The following is a 17,097-nucleotide window of genomic DNA, read 5'->3' as shown; positions in this document are numbered from 1 at the left end:
TGTGGTCATATGAGCAATAATTGGAGGCTAGCAACCAATAATTGACCCCAGTTAGTATTTGTGTGCACATCTGGCTATGCACCACTCTGTAATGCTGGGCGCTCAAACTCCATAGCATGTAACCTAAAAGAGGGTGGGGCATGAGCATTCCAAAAAGTTGGGCTACACCAGGTTTCAGTTGTGGTAATTCTGGTTGTGCCCAGATTTGGCCAAGGGAATCTGCTCTAAGTGCTATTCTATAAGGGATGTACAGCCTTGATAAGAATAGCACTTAGTGATGATTTTTTTTCCAGCACCAAATTTTGAATACCCGTCCTCCCAGTGTCTGAATTAGTGTGTACTGTCATCCTAGCATGCTGTGATCACATGCTAATTCACATGCTATCTATTTAGTGCCAGGGCTAGTGTAACACATGCTGGGGCCCAGAGCAGAAATTATGGAAGGGACCCCCCCCCCCAATTCCTGTCCTCCCTGCCCTCTCCCCCAATTTTCCCGCCCACCACATGCCCTCCCATCCAGCATCCCTCCTTTCATTTAAAAATCAGCTGCTCTGATTGGTCCCTGTAGGCCAGGATGTCATTCTCTTCTCCCCACCTCATTCTGAAGCCCCCCCATCATCTCTTAAAATGCAAAGGGGTCACTAATGCAGCAGTGATTCTCTAGTTCTGCTCATGACTTTGCTCAATGCTGTTCCCTTGCTGTGGTCCACCAACCTCTGACACAACTTCTTGTTTCCACTTGGGTAGACTGCAACAGGGGAACAGCACCAAGGAAACCACAAACAGTGCTAGAGAATCGCTGCTGCACCTACAACATCTTTGTATTTTAAAAGGCTGGGGGGGGGCTTTAGAACAGGGTAGGGAGAAGAGAAGGACATACCAGTCCATTAAGGTCCCCTGGAGCAGCTGATTTTTAAATGAAAGAAGGGATACTGGATGGGAGGGCATTTGGTGGGTAGAGAAATTGGGGGAGGGGCAGGAAGGACAGGGGGAGGGGCCTTTGGCACCTGGGCCAACCAGGGCCTTAGGCCTATCCCAGTGCATCCCAGCCCCGCCATTTTGAAGAGGTGGGCATGCCAGCAGAAGGGAGTGGGTTGAGCAGCCGCTTGCAACTTGAGAGAATGGCTGCGGCACCGGGGCCCATCTGAAAAAGAAAACGTTTATTTTGAAACCGAAAGGCGACTGTGAAGGTGAGGGGAAGGGAGGGAGATGGGCCAACAAGGGGAAGAGGTTAAGTGGTGCTTGAGGTTTATCTTGTGCCATCAGGAGTGTGTGGGAAAGCATCTACAGCGGTGGGGAAGTGAAGGGGCAGGATAACTCTATGGAATTGAGGTGGAGGGAGAGAGAAAGAAGGGGGCCGGATACTTGATGGAATTGGGGTGGAGGGAGAGAGAGAGAGAAGGGGGCAAATGATGGAAGTGTGGTGAAGGGAGAGAGAGAAAGCGGATGATGGATGTCAGTTGGGAGGGGAGAGAGGGAGAGCACGTGCTGAATGGAAGTGGAGAAAGAAAACACATACTGGTTGGAAGGAGGGGATAAAGAAAAAGGTCATATGCTGGATAGGGGGTGGAGGATAGAGTTAGTGAGATATTGGAGGGGGTGAAGGAAAGGGGTGGCAAGCTGTGAGTAGATACAGTGAAAAGAGGGAGACTGAGAACTGGATAGTAAGAATTTAATTTAGATGGAGGCAGAAAATAGAGAAGGAAGACCAGGAAAGAAAAGGAAATTGAAGAGAGAGATGCCAGAGCATGGGGAAAGGGGGAAATAGACAAAGATACCAGATCTGAGAAAATGAGGGGAGAGATATTGGAGGGGGGGGGGAAAGAGATAGAAGGAGAGAGATTCTAGACCATGAGGGGAACAGAGGGAAGAAGATGGATGCCAGACCAATTGCTCCTGCCCCGTGCAGATCGCTCACAGGAAATGGCTGCCTTGAGCTCCCATAGTTTCTCAAGCCATTTCCTGTGAGCGATCTGCACGGGGCAGGAGAGTGGGAAGATCGCTCCTGCCCCAAAAACCCACTGGACCACCAGCTTACAGGGCTTAAAATAGACAATTTCTGGAAAGGGCATAGAAAGAGAGCAGATGCCTTATGGAAGGGGCAGACAGTGATTGGATAGATGGAAGGAAGGAAGAGAAAGCAAAAACCAGATGACAAAGGTAGAAAAAAAATTATATTTTATTTATTTCTTGCTTTAAGATAAAGTAGTATTGTAGCTGTATTGATAAATGTTTATAAATAGAAAATGGAAATAAGGTGACTCTTTTATTGGACTAATTTTAATATTTTTTTGACAAACTATCTTATTTTCCATTTGTTGTTTTATTTTTATTTGTTAATTTGTAAGTGATTTGTTATTTCTCTTTTTTTCAAATTTACATCAGCTGTCTTTATATTTTGTATAGTATTAGGAGACATGCACCACTGTTACTGTGGTGTTGCATTGTATGCAGAGCCTAGCTTCTTTTTGGTTCAGGTTTTGTGTACATATTTCTATTTTTACCTCCCCACCCCTTTTACAAAAGCATGAAAGAGGTTTGTAGCATCGGCCGGTGTGCTGAATGCTCGATGGTCATAGAGTTCCTATGAGTGTTGGAGCAGCGCAGAACATTCAGTGCCCTGGCCAGCACTAAAAACCTCTTCCATGCTTTTGTAAAAGTGGGGGTTGGTTTGTGATTACTAATTGCATACTGGGCGAGAGTCTTTCTCTGTTCTCTGTGTATGAAAGACATGGTTTTCTGTTGGCACGGCCCAATATGATGGAAAAATAAAATGTGCAGACAGCAAAGGTGGAAAAAAGAGTTTTATTTTAAATGTATTACCTGGAATATGTTAGTTTTGGGATATGTGCATCACAGATCTAGGGTGAGACAGCAGGCAATTTATGCAGTATTGAGCACTAGCAATCCCAACCACAGATAAGAAGTCATCAAGGGTAGCAGTTAAAACAAGGATCCCACAGACCCCACGGAACTAAAAGTGCATGGCCTGAAAAAAAAAAAGCATCCGTGGCATGGGATCTGCAAGGATCCTCGTTTTTCAACTCCCGCAAACCTTATGGATCCCACTCACCCCATGGATCCTTGTTTTAACCTCCTGTAGACCTCATGGATCTGCAGGATACATGGGGTGAGCAGGTCCATGAGGAAAGGGTTTAGAGCAGGGGGGGTCCAACCTTTTGGCTTCCCTGGACCGCATTGGCCGAAAAAAATGATTTTGGGGCCGTGCAAACACTGCAGCAAGACAGAGGAGGGAGCCGGCAAGACGGTAAACACCTGGGGGCAGCAGAGGAAAATCACTGCATCGCCCTCGACTGGGGCCGCACAAAATACTTCACAGGGCCGCATGCGGCCCTCGGGCTGCAGGTTGGACACCCCTGGTTTAGAGTTTAAGTCCTAGACAAGTAGGTGGGAAGGGAAGTAAGGGGGGATTTGTTCAGAGATGTTTGGAGGTTGGATAGAAGAAAATCTAAATAAGAAACAGGTAAATAAATGGGGCGGAGTGTGTCTAGGGACCCTCGAAGAATTAATCCTGTCCTGGGGCAAAAAGGCCTTCAACTCCTCCCACTGATCTCTGCTATCCACAAGCACAAGTACTCAGTGATCCCCTGAAAAATTCCAGTGTCTCCTGCTCCGTAGCAAACAGCTGAGGATTTGGTGCCATCGATTCACATTGGTAGTTTGTGTAGTTAGCTGGGTTGTGAATGCATATGGTTGATCACAGGTTTGCTTTTGTAGCCCAGAAGATGAAGATGCGTCATTCACTTTTGATGGTAGTGGATATTCTGTTGTAGAAAAGACCTTGCGCTCTACCGTGACACAGATAGTGATGCTGTTCAGCACCTTCTCACCGAATGGACTTCTTCTTTATCTTGCATCTAACGGCACGGTAATGTATATTGTATTAATAAAATGTCATCTTTAATGAAGATATGAGCTTTCTGGGAGGATGGGATATAAAACTAAATGAATGAAAATACTAGCTGTATTACTCTGAATTATTTGATCTGTGGGTACTATAATTTAAACTTGCCTTTATTTAAGGCAATGTAATATACATCGAGGGCTTCATTTTTTTCAGTTGTTTGCAAATATTAATCTTGTTGTATGCTTTAATCATTATGTAGGACATTGATGGTCTCTTCCATTTTATGGTCACAGAGATTTACGAAAGAAACAGAGTATAAAAGTGGTGATTTTGTTATTTTATGAATTACTAGTATTTTAGCCCGTTACATTAACGGGTGCTAGAATATATGTCTGTCTGTCTTTGTTTCTGTCTCTCTCTCCCTCCCGCTGTCTTTCTTCTGTCTGTCTCTGTCCCTGGCCCCCTTTGTCTGTCTGTCTTTCTGTGTATCTCCCTGCCCCTGTGTCTTTCTGTCTCCCTTCCTCCCGCTGTCTGTCTGTCTGTCTTTCTATCTATCTGTCTCTCTCCCTGCCTCCTATGCAGCAGCATTTCTCTCCCACCACTTCCCTGTGCAGCAGCCAAAGCAGCTTTCCCCCCCCACACCACTTCCCTGTGCAGCAGCAGTAGCGATTCATCATCAGAGACGCGGCAGAGCAAATCAGGGCAGTAGAAGGGCCCGAAGCAGTGTGTGAAGACTGCTGCACATGCTGCTGGAATCGCCAGGTTCATAGTCAGGACCGCGGAAAGGGAAGGGAAGAGAAGGGGGGGCGGCAAAGGACTCGGGTCCTGGGCGGCGGGGTCAGCGCAAGAGCCGGGGCGGAAAGTTGCTGGGCTCCTTGGGTCTGTCGCGGAGGCCGGGCCAGCTCCGTTTCTCGTTTCATCCTGGGGGGGCAGGAGGCGCTCTTTGTGCCTCAGCCTTCAGAGGGTGCGTGTGAGTAGCCGGGAGGCCTAGGCGGTGACAGGGGCTGCGGTGGCCGTCTCCGAGTGACACCAACTCTCGCTTCTCCTTTTCTGTCATTCCCGGACCGCTGCCCCGCACCCTCTGACGACTATGGTACACTTTTATTTTCCCCCTCTGTGGCTGCCTCTAAATGTCCCGCCGCTGAACGCGCCTGTCACGTCTCTAGCGCACCTTTGGATAAGTAGTAAGCACGCATGCGCACTCGTGCTGCCACATCCCGACAGATCAGGGAACACGCGGCGTGAGTGCGCATGCGCGCTTAGCGTTTTATTATGATAGATTTTGTGAATTTTAGGGGCAAGATCCAAAAGTCCAAAGCATTTCATTTTAAGTTGGCACCTAGGCCCTGTTTCTATTGGAACTTAGGGCTCCTTTTACTAAGGTGCGCTAGCGTTTTTAGTGCACGCAGGAAATTACCACACACTACGCGGAAAAGCTAACGCCAGCTCTATGCTGGCGTTAAGGTCTAGCGTGCGCAGCAATGTAGCGCGCGCTATTCCACGCGTTAAAGCCCTAACGCAGCTTAGTAAAAGGAGCCCTTAGTGAAGCCTCCCAGCCCTGCCCATTATATCCAGATTTTCAGTCCTGCGAACATCTGGATGCAGTTTAACTATGGCAGCTGTTTAGTCAAGTGCTGACGGCCATGGTGGAATATCAAGAAGGGGGGTAGGGTAGGGTTTGTTTTTTGCACAAAAAAGAGGACACATGGCCATGCCCTGTTTCATCACCAGCCCCCACCCCCACGCAAAGCTCATCTCTTCTTCCACAAGTCCGGGCTACGTCTGGAGGGCTTCTGAGACGTGTGTGACCACGTCGCATTGCATCTACACACGCTCGGTGGCTCTCCAAATGCGGCCTTGAGTTTGAAACATTCCAAAACCCAGACAAACTGCTGGGTTTTGGAAATCTGTTCGGGTACCCGGACAGTCCTCTAAAAAGAGGACTTGTTCGGGTTTTTCTGGACAACTGGTAACCCTAGGGATGGGCAAAATCTGAAACTCCGTGGCTGCTGCTTTTTTCCCCTCTCTCTTTCACTCTCCTTCCAACCCTCTTCCTGCAAATGCTTTCTCTCTCTCTTTAACACCCTCCCTGCCTCTAGCAGGATCCAGTGGCATGACCTCTCTCTCTCTCTCTCTCCAGCTCCCTACCCCAGTGTTGGGTATAGCTCAACACCTTCCTCCACCGTGCTGCAGACAGTCCAGTCCTCGAGCCACTGGCAGCTTCAGTGAGGTGAGCCTGCTGCCTTCAGCATACCGCAGAAGCCTTCTCTCTACAGCATATCGCCTATGTGGGAACAGGAAGTTGCTGCAGAAAGAAGGCTTCTGGGACAGGCTGAAGGCAGCAGAATCACCTCACTGATGCTGCTGGCGGCCCGAAGATTGAACTATCTGAAGCGCAAAAGAGGTAGGTTGGTGGGGGAGAGCCAGTGGATTGGTTAAACCTGGACAAACTCCCTCAAATGAAAAAAAAACCAACCATATGTAAACCCAGGCAGCCCTCTGAAAAGAGGACATGTCCAGGTAAGTATGGTAACCTTATATGTATTTTCAGAGCTGCTCACTATCCACGTAGTGGTGCTGCTATATTTAAACATTGTGACTAGGATTATCAATTCAATGTGGCATTTGTTTATTTATTTAAAAAATTTATCAACCGCCTATTCCTAAGCAGCATTGCAAAAGTAACATACATAAAGTAAAACAAACACGACTTATACACATATCTTAAAATACAAATGAATAGTTACGTCTTAAAACCAAGATTTCATAGATCTTCACAGAATCATTCATCTTAAAACCAGCATTAAACGACAAATCATTTATTGAAAAGCTTCTAAAAATAGTGTCGTTTTAAGTATTTTTTTAAACATCTTAATATCAGATAAAGCCCTCAGTGGTCCAGTTAATTTATCCCACAGCGTTTCTCCCATGATGGAAATAGCAGAAGTTCTTGTGCTCTCATAATGCATTTTTGAGAAGTCCGTCAATGACAAATGTATTGCACCCTCAGAACGCAAGGTTCTGAGCGGTCGATAGATTGCCGTGATTTATGACAGATACCAAGGAATCCCATGGTAAATGACCCTGAACGCCAACGTTACGGTTTTGTAAATAATGCGTGATCGCACAGGTAACCAGTGCAGTTTCTTCAACCACGGTGTTATATGGTCAAATTTCTTAACCCCACAAATTAGCCTTGCAGCCACATTTTGGATCATTTGTAATGCTTTACATGGTACTGTTGGAACCCCTAGATAAAGGACATTACAATAATCCTACTTCGATAAGACTATCGTCTGAACCACAATCCGGAAATCATGTATCAACATCATCGATTTTATGTGACTTAACAGTCGCAACTGGAAAAAGGTTGATTTAACTACGGACAAAATCTGGTCCTTCATGCTAAGCGTGAGTCCAGCCAGACCCCTAAAATGTTCAGATTTCGTTGTATCAGTAGAGCCTGGTCACTAACCTTAATCTCTTTTGTATATTGATCAGTCAATTATGAAGCAGGTATCGGTATCCATCAAAGTATTGCACCAAGGTCTGTTGACACAAGTAGGCCCAGGCCTGAGCAATAGTTATTTCACTTAACCTTTTTTTTTTCTTTCAGAGTGATTTCTTGTCGCTTGAACTAGTTGATGGCAGGGTTAGACTAACCGTTGACCTTGGATCAGGACCTCTATCTCTCACGACAGAGAAACGTTACAACAATGGGACGTGGTATAAAATTGCTTTCCAACGCAACAAGAAGCAAGGTAGAAACTAACTTTTCTGGGTTTTTCTTCAAATACAAGTTATGCATAGTAAATGTGAGAAGTGTTTGAATGTGCAAGACAGATTGATACCATTTAAAAAAAAATGTCATTTCAATGCAGTATCCCCTGAATTCTATTAAAAGTACTAAAAATTGCACGCACAAATTTGGGTGTGTGCCTAATTTAGGGGAAAGACAAAAGAGAATGGGACTTGCATACTGCTTTTTTTGTGGTTACACATTCAAAGCGGTTTCCATATATACAGTTACTTATTTTGTACCTGGTTCAGTGGAGGATTAAATGACTTGCCCAAGGTCACAAGGAGCAGCACTTGGATTCTGTCCCACAATCTCAGGGTGCTGAGGCAGCAGATCTAACACAAGGACACTCCTCACCTCCAACTGAATAATTTAATTGAATAATGAGCCAATAGCACCAATAAGTGGGATCTTAACGAGCAATTATTATTCATTTTAATTAAAAGTTTTGTATGTAAATTTAGTTACATGCAAATCAAAAAAGGGAGTGCGGAAATGTGAGGGCACGGGCAGATCGTGGGCATTCCTTGGATTTACACATGTAGTTATAGAATAATGGGGATCTGCACCTAATTTAGGCACAAAGATTTGCACTACGTTGTGATTGGTGCAAAAAGACACACATAAAGTCAGGCATAAAGTTCTGTAAAAATTCTGTAAGAATTTTATGGATGTTTGGGAGCCATTGGCTAAATCCTGTAAAGAGAAATAATTAATTTTATTTTATTGACAAGTAAATATACACATCCTGGGGGGGGGCGGGTAAGGGAAGGGAGTGGAATTGGAATTGATCCGGGGATTTTATGAATAGTTTCATGAAGGTTTTGATATATTTGTTTATTAGCTGGGAGGGGGGGGAAATTTCTTTGTGCAGTACGGTAATATTTGTAAGTGTGTTGCGCTTATTATATAATGTACAAAAATGTGAATCATTTATTGCGCATTTGTAGTTTGAAAATCAATAAAGAATTTAAAAAAAAAAAACAGCACCTAACTTTAAGCGCTCAGTGATTTTTTTTTTTTTAATTTTTTGTGGCGCTGATTTTTTTAGGTTCCATATATAGAATCTAGCCCCATATGCTTGTTTCATTCTATTTCTTGGATATCCTTTTCTGAATATTTGCACATTTAAAATTTTGTTTTTTATTATTCACCTTTCTGATTTTATGTTTACGTTAACTGGATTTGCTTTAGCTTTTTATTCTTACCATTTTACATTTATTGAGCATAGTTGTTTTTAAAATATATATTGGTTGTAAATTTCTTGTTTTATTGTCTCGCAGGTCTGTTATCAGTTATGGATGCATATAACTCCAATTCTAAGGAAACCAAGCAAGGGGAATCCCCTGGCATGGCCTCAGATCTAAATCGCTTTGATAAGGATCCAATATACATTGGTGGACTCCCTCGATCAAGATCAGTCAGGTACTGTCTTAATTATTAAGACATTAATTACACTTTATCAATGGTCCTTTCCTACCTCTTTTGCTTTTGCTGTTTATGTATTTTTAAATACTGAGATGGCCCACATTGTTTTCATGATGACTGGGGCATAACCATAAGAACATAAGGATAGCCTTACTGGGTCAGACCAATGATCCATCTAGCCCAGTATCCCGTCTTCACGGTGGCCAATTCAGGTCACAAGTACAAATAGTAGCAACATTCCATACTACTGATCCACAGCAAACAGAGGCTTGTTCCATGTCTGTCTCAATAGCAGACTATGGACTTTTCCTCCAGGAACTTGTCCAAACCTTTTTTAAAACCAGCTATGTTAACCGCTCGTACCACATCCTTTTGCAATGCGTTCCAGAACTTCATTGAGTGTTGCCTAGTCTTTGTAATTTTTGATGGAGGAAAAATTGATCCACTTGTATTTGTTCTGCACCACTAAGGATTTCGTAGTCTTCAATCATATCTCCCCTCAGCCATCTCTTTTCCAAGCTGAAGAGGCCTAACCTCTTTAGTATTTCCTTATACGAAAGGAGTTCCATTCCTTTTATCATCTTGATCACTCTTCTTTGAACCTTTTCTAGTTCCACTATATCTATTTTGAAATAAGGCAACCAGAATTGAACGCAATACTCAAGATGAGGTCACACCATGGAGCGATACAGAGGCATTATAACATTTTTAGTCTTGTTAACCATCCCTTTTAAAATAATTCCTAGCATCTTGTTTGCTTTTTTTGTGGCTGCCGCCACACATTGGATGGAAGGGTTCATCATATTGTCTACAATGACATCCAGATTTTTTCTTGGGCGCTAACCCCCAAGGTGGACCGTAGTATCTTGTAACTATGATATAGGTTATTCTTCCCAATGTGCATCACTTTGCATTTGTCCACATTAAATTTCATCTTCCATTTGGATACCTAGGGCTAGATTCACTAAGCAAACCAATTGTGTACCGATCGGTTTGTGACCCCTTAGCGACCCCGGCCCAATTCACTTACCTGTCTTCCGACCATCCTTCGATCCGCGCATGCAAATGAGGGCAACGGCATGCAAAGTAGGCAGGGACCCGATTCACAAACCAAAACCCTGCAACACCGACTGGGCTGGTTGATCAAAAAAAAGCGACTGCTGAGGACCAGTTGCTGAAGCCCTTTCCGGCTGCCCTGCCTTCTGCCGCCCTGCTCTCTGCCCTGTCAGCCCCTATCCTGCAGCCCCGAACACGCTGCCTGCCTGCTGTAGAGCGATCCGTGCCTGCAGATGGGGGCGTTCCTCCGATCACCCTCATCTGCATGTTAGAGTTTGCAGAATTCATTGGACCTGCCCAGATCGGGCCTGATTGGACAGGTTAGTGAATCCTGGCCCTAGTCTTCCAATTTCCTAAGGTCTTCCTGCAGTTTTTCAGTCTGCATGTGTTTTGACACTTTGAATAGTTTTAGATTATTTGCAAATTTAATTATCTCACTTTTTTCAATTACCAGATCAATTTTAAATATGTTAAGTAGCACTGGTCCTAGTACAGAACCCTGTGGTATTCCACTATTCTCCCTCCTCCACTGAGAAAAATGGCCATTTATCCCTACCCTCTGTTTTCTATCTGATAATAAAGAATGACACAGTGACTGTTTCCTGCAACTAGCCACAGTTAACCTTTAGGAACGGGGGGGGGGGGGGGGGGGGAATCAACTGGTTACTTCGGGTATGGAGCCCTTCCTTCTTTTCCCATCAGCCTGGTTGGGGCTTCAGAAATTGGGCTTATTTCCTTTTACTGTTCAGATTTATATAATTCTAGCTTCAATTTAAGAATGTTTCCTCAAATACTGAAATTAGCTGTGGTTCGTCCTTTGGGTTCTTCATACTGCATGAATTATCACCCCGTTTCAAATTTGCCCTATTAGAGAATATCTAGTATTCCAGCAACTTTCAGAATTTGTAGAGACACCTTTGGCATTATATCCTCATCAATCAGATTGTAGCACAGAGATCATTCTCACTGCAATTTTAAATAAATCAATAAAGCATTTGACCAGGATAAGGCTGTATTAGCAGTGTCACTTGATGTCACCATTGCCTTTGTCCTGATTGATCTCAGGTGTCTTCTGAATTGCTTGCCGTCACTTGGATTGTCATCAACAGTGCTTGCTTTCTTTTTCTTCTTATCGTTCAAATCACAAATTTCAGGTCTTCTTTAATCAAGCTACCTCTTTGGTTCATACCCTGTGGAGTATTGCATTCAATTCTGGTCACCTTATCTCAAGAAAGATATAGTGTCGTTAGAAAAGGTTCAAAGAAGAGCGACCAAGATGGTAAAGGGGATGGAACTCCTCTTGTATGAGGAAAGACTAAAACGGTTAGGGCTCTTCAGCTTGGAAAAAAGACAGCTGAGGGGCATGGAAAGGAGACGGCTTGAGTGGAATAGAACGGGTACAAGTGGATCGATTTTTCACTCCGTCAAAAATTGCAAAGACTAGGGGACACTCGATGAAGTTGCAGGGAAATACATTTAAAACCCATAGGAGGAAATTTTTTTTTCACTCAGAGAATAGTTAAGCTCTGGAACGCATTGCCAGAAGGTTGTGGTAAGAGCGGATAGCGTAGCTGGTTTTAAGAAAGTTTTGGACAAGTTCCTGGAGGAAAAGTCCATAGTCTGCTTTTGAGAAAGACATTGGGGGAAGCCACTGCTTGCCCTGGTTCAGTAGCATGGAATATTGCTACTCCTTAGGTTTTGGCCAGGTGCTGGTGACTTGGATTGGCCACCGTGAGAATGGGCTACCTGGCTTGATGGACCATTGGTCTGACCCAGTAAGGCTATTCTTATGTTCCACAAGGTTCAGTACTTTCCCCACTTTTTGTTCAATATTTTCTTAAGTTCCCTCACTACTATTGTTCAGACGTTTGGAATCAGAATGTATTACGGTGCAAATCATATCCTCCTCCTGTACTCTAATGATCCATTGGCTTCAAGCATTTCTCCTCTTCAAGCATGTCTTGACCAGGTTACTCTTATTTTTGAGAATTTTCTAAATCTTACTAAGTTAATAGCTCTCTAGCATACTGATAGACTGACCTTAAGACCAAGTTTTCAGGATTTCTCTAATGAATATGCATGAGATTATTTGCATGCACTGCCTCCATTGTATGCAAATAGATCTCATGCATATTCATTGTGGAAATCCTGCGAGCCAAGGCTGGTCACCCTTGGTTTGGCTCATCTACTGAATCTCTTGCTATAAATGTTACCACACACCATTGTGCCTTTCATATCTGAACCTCCATAGTTGCATCATGTTTTATGGCTCCAACTACTCTTTATGCATGTCTGTTGGCAAACAAAGCAAAGTAGAAGCTATTTTCACCACCTTCACTGGAGGGAAAAAAATTGAAACAAGATCCTCTGTCTCCTTCCTGCTGAGAGAATTTTGATATTTTTGGAAGCTAACATGGATTAGCTCCAATGCCTCAAAAATGCTGAAGCTAAACAGGGATGCAACATGAGAGATTAGAGGAGAATTATCATTTCTCTCAATGGGAGTTTCTTCTTTCTGTCATGAAGATAAAGTTCCTTATCTCTAGGATGATATGTAACAGTTAAGTAAATACCAAATATTGCTGAACCTGAAGATTTTGAGAATGCTTGCAATAATTATTGCTAGTACAATAGCATTTGTGCTCTGGGGCTGGGTGAAAGGAGAAGATTGTTGAAGATTTTATTCATTGATTATGAGATCTTAAATTCCCTATTCTCTATGAACTGACAAGATCCTACTTTTGTTCTCATACTTTGGTCATCATAACCAAGGTTAGATTTAAAGTTTGAACTTTGTCAGAAGGTAACAGACTGCTTTTCACTAACATAACAAAAAGCACAAGTGTGTGTCATAAAAATTATTGGTTATGTTTGCGGAACTGAAGACTCTTAATGCAAGATTTGGTATTTTCTATTCTGTCAGAATTGGGTAAATTTGTATAATATCACTTGAGAATGTTATTGATTCTACTGAGCATGTGCTTAATGTACTGTTTCACTATGGACTAGATCTACAAATGGAACAAAAAAAAAAAAAAGCGCTCAGTGATGTTCTATAAATGGCACTCAAATTGCTGGGAGTCACACCTAACTTTAGGCATGACCATTTACACCAGTGGTCTCAGACTCACGGCCCGGGGGCCACATGAGGCCCACCAGGCACTATTTTGAGTCCCTCGGTATGTTTATCATAATCACAAAAGTAAAATAAAACAGTTTCTCGATCATACGTCTCTTTAGCTATAAATGACAATATTATTATTATTAAGACTTAGCCAAAAGGAAAGATTTATAAACTATAAAGAGTTTTACCTCGTGCAAAATTGTCATTTCTTTAATAAGACGGTAACTATTTTTTTCTGAGGCCCTCCAAGTACCGACAAATCCAAAATGTGGCCCTGCCAAGGGTTTGAGACCCTGATTTACACCAACTAAAACACGATGTAAATCCTCGCTCCTAAGTTAGGCGTCACCTCCTTATTCTATAACTGTGCACATAAATTACAGGAATGCCCCGAACCACCCATACTCCTCCCAGATCCATGCCTTCTTTTAAAATGTACGTATGGATCCCACGCCTAAAAGCACATGCATAAAGTTGAATTCCAATTCGTGCCAATAATTGCTTAAGATTCCAATTATCAGCGCTGATTGACTCATTCGATTAAATTACCCATGCAAATTGTGAGCGTGCCCGAATTTGCTCACAATTTCTAATGCTTTTAATAGAATTAGGCTGTATACAAATTATTATTTTTGATCAACACGGTATTACGCGCATTAAACCGCTAGCGTGGCTTGATAAAAGGAGTCCTTTATGTATATCATTTGTGTTATAAGCAACTAGTTGACTTCATGTTATAGTTAACTACTGTATATTTGTATTGATTGATTGTATATTTCTACTGATTTGTATATTTTGATTATTTATGTTAAAATTAATAATAAAAAAAAGAATTAGGCTTTATATGTATAGTCGGCTGCACTGAGTGCCACTGCAGGTGTAACATAATGCCTTTGAATAGCAACTGAAGATAATTTTGTGGCATCACCCTTGTTCCACCCTCTATCTACCTCTAGGCCATTAGGTGGGTTTTCAGCTCAATAACATCAGAGTGAAGGGCTATTCTATAACATATTTTATAATTAAATGTGCTGACATTTAGGCACCTGTGTTTACACTTACCTGTAAAAATGTCATTTGGGTGCCCAGTTCCACCTCCAACCTGATGCATTCTGCCTCCAGCCCTGCCCCCCCCCAAAAAAAAAAAAGCCTCCTCTCTTTTTTTGCTGATCTCCAGGCCGTGTCTGGAGGGCCTCCAGCATGCACGGATTTTCAAAGGTCCCTCCAAAAAAGAGGACATGTCTGGGTTTCCCCGGACATCTGATAACCCTAGTAAGGATGTGTAGCCATAAGCAGGTAGACTTACTGAATACTGAGTTACCAGGATATCTGCAAAATTTTGGCACCCCCATTTACCCTAAGCTTATGGGAAGGGGGGGGGTTGTGCCTGAATATACACTAATATTGGGCATTACATGTACATCAATATTCAGTAAGGACACTTGGGTGCCCAAATGTCTATTTAGAATAGGCTTTCATACCACATGGAGTCACCCTGTTGGAGAATTGTGCCATAATGGCTGAAAATCCACATACAAGGGAATTATAGATTCACCGGCTGCCTCTGAACATGTAACTTGCTTTGCATATTGGCTCCTGTGTAAACATGATGCTGCGCTTTAAAAAGAAGAAGGTGATATAGAGAATGTCTTCTAAATGTTTTAAGCATTAAAGTACACATGTTTTATCACCAGCAAATTTGGTTGCCGTCTGTTGACAGAACTGTGACATCTCTGGAGTTAGCTTATAGTGCAATGGTTGCATTTTCAGTACGAGCTCAGTTGGGAACTCTTGAAGGCCTTGGGATATTGTTAGTCATCTGAAAGACAGCAAGCAGTACCGCGGGCAGGAGCTGGAGAACTGACTTTTCAGCTTCAATACGTTTTAATGTCGAAAAGCCTAGACAAAAAGTGTAAAAATCCCCTATGGGAAAAGGGGTGCCTCAGCTAGTTTTCACTTATCCTCTTCTCTTTTTCTGATGCTAGTTGCGTTACATATAAATTGCTCTCGCTTTGTTTTCCAGGAAAGCTCTTAGCAGCAGGTCATATGTTGGCTGCATAAAAAATGTGGAAATTGCACGCTCCAACTTTGACTTGTTAAGAAACTCCTATGGTGTAAGAAAAGGCTGCAAATTAGAGGTAGGGAAGATTTATGCTTTTTGGAGCTGATTTGATTATAAGTATTGTAATTTGACTTTGTTGATCTTTTGCTGCAGCTTTTGCAGTTCTGAGGAAATGTCTGTTTCAAGGAACAAAGCCAGATGTACTTAAGAACAGATGTGGCTCTCCTTTTCCCTGTCAACCCTGAAGATCTGCTTTATTTCTTTTCTCCTTTCTTCATGCAGCCTATTCGCAGCATTACCATCTTGAGTGATGGCTATATTGAATTACTGCCCAAAGCCTTGTCACCAGAAACAGAGATGATGGTGACATTTGCCACTAAGAATCACACTGGAATTATTCTTGCGGGGCTCAGCAAGGGACTGGTAAAACGAAGCCGCAGGCAAACCCATGTGGTAAGATTATTTCTTTCTGCCATGTTTTAATGAGCCCTGAAAAATAAAACACAGTTCACTTAATATTCGGCCAGCTGTAAGCACTTTGGCTGCCTGCCAGCACCAGTAGTCAACCTGGTTTCAGCGATCAGCGTTGAATATCTGGGATTTTCAAATGCCAACTAGCGATATTCAGACTTAACTGGCCATGGCTTAGCGGGCAAAGATAGACCTGCATTTTAAGTGGCCTTATTTGCCCACCAAGCCTGGCATCTTCAGTTCTGAATATCGAGACTTAAGTGGTCACATCTCCAAAATGTCCCCATCTCCAGCTTTTTTTTCAGCGCTAACCAGGCATTTTCGGTGATGAACGGGGTGATAATTGATTTGTAGGTGGAAATCCATGTGTCTTACATTAATGAAGTTTTTTTTCATCACCACCACTGCTAATGCTACTACGTCTATTCGTGCTTATTTATATAGTGCTACAAGATGTACACTGTGATGCACTGACTCATTTCGGATGCTCCCTAAATCTTTGAACTCTTCAGCCAAGACATACAGACAGGAAAAATAGGAGAATAAGGGAGGACTGGTGCTGGAGAGAGAGAGAGAGAGGTGTATTGAAGAGATTAGGAATGCAAGACAAGAAGAAAGGTGTTGACCTAGGACAGGGGTAGGGAATTCCGGTCCTCGAGAAGCCGGAGCCAGGTCAAGTTTTCAGGATATCCACAATAAATATGCATGAGATAGATTTGCATCTCAAGGAGGCAGTGCATGCAAATCCATCTCATACATATTCATTGTGGATATCCAAACCTGACCTGGCTCCGGCTCTCGAGGATCGGAATTGCCTACCCCTGACCTAGGGTGATCATATCTTCCTAGTGATCTCCCAGAATTAAGGGCAACAATCTCTAAGATCTTTTAACTAAAGTGTAATAAAATACCACGACTTACTTAGGCCTCCTTTTATCAAGTCGCGTTAGGGTTTTTTATTGTCAGTCGCTGCAGTAAAAGCTCCGATGCTCATGTGAGCATCAGAGCTTTTACTGCAGCGGCCAGCGATAAAAAATCCTAACGCAACCTGATAAAAGGGGGCCTTAGATATTATTATTATTATCATGGAATTTACTAGCTGGGTACCACAATTTAGTTGTGTGCTAATCTTTTGATACTTTACTGTGATCAGGAACATTAGTGGCTTTAGTAACACATGCCGTTGGGCCACATCCCACCATAATTTTAAAGGGATAGCTAGATGTAGGTAAAAGTACCCCCCTGCCCCGCCATTATAAGTGGTCAAGGGTGTAGTCATGTTTCTTGTT

The 17,097-nt window shown here is 42.9% G+C and overlaps 1 protein-coding gene across 2 annotated transcripts in view; it reads left to right on the top strand.

Annotated features, from left to right (window-relative positions):
• The window catches only part of LAMA1 (laminin subunit alpha 1), a 412,090-nt gene that overhangs the window by 321,371 nt on the left and 73,622 nt on the right, over positions 1-17,097 (top strand). For both annotated transcript variants that reach the window (XR_004538373.1, XM_033934013.1), the window contains exons 49-53: positions 3,739-3,889; positions 7,485-7,629; positions 8,951-9,092; positions 15,299-15,413; positions 15,620-15,790. Coding sequence is in view for 1 of the 2 variants with exons in the window: in XM_033934013.1 (XP_033789904.1) it covers positions 3,739-3,889; positions 7,485-7,629; positions 8,951-9,092; positions 15,299-15,413; positions 15,620-15,790 (724 nt within the window). In the remaining variant the exon portion in view is untranslated. The remainder of the gene's footprint in view (positions 1-3,738; positions 3,890-7,484; positions 7,630-8,950; positions 9,093-15,298; positions 15,414-15,619; positions 15,791-17,097) is intronic.

This window comes from Geotrypetes seraphini, chromosome 2 (genome assembly GCF_902459505.1).
Source record: "Geotrypetes seraphini chromosome 2, aGeoSer1.1, whole genome shotgun sequence".
Lineage (NCBI taxonomy): Eukaryota > Metazoa > Chordata > Amphibia > Gymnophiona > Dermophiidae > Geotrypetes > Geotrypetes seraphini.
The sequence above is the reverse complement of the archived record's forward strand: the minus strand, read 5'-3'. Positions and strand labels throughout refer to the sequence as shown.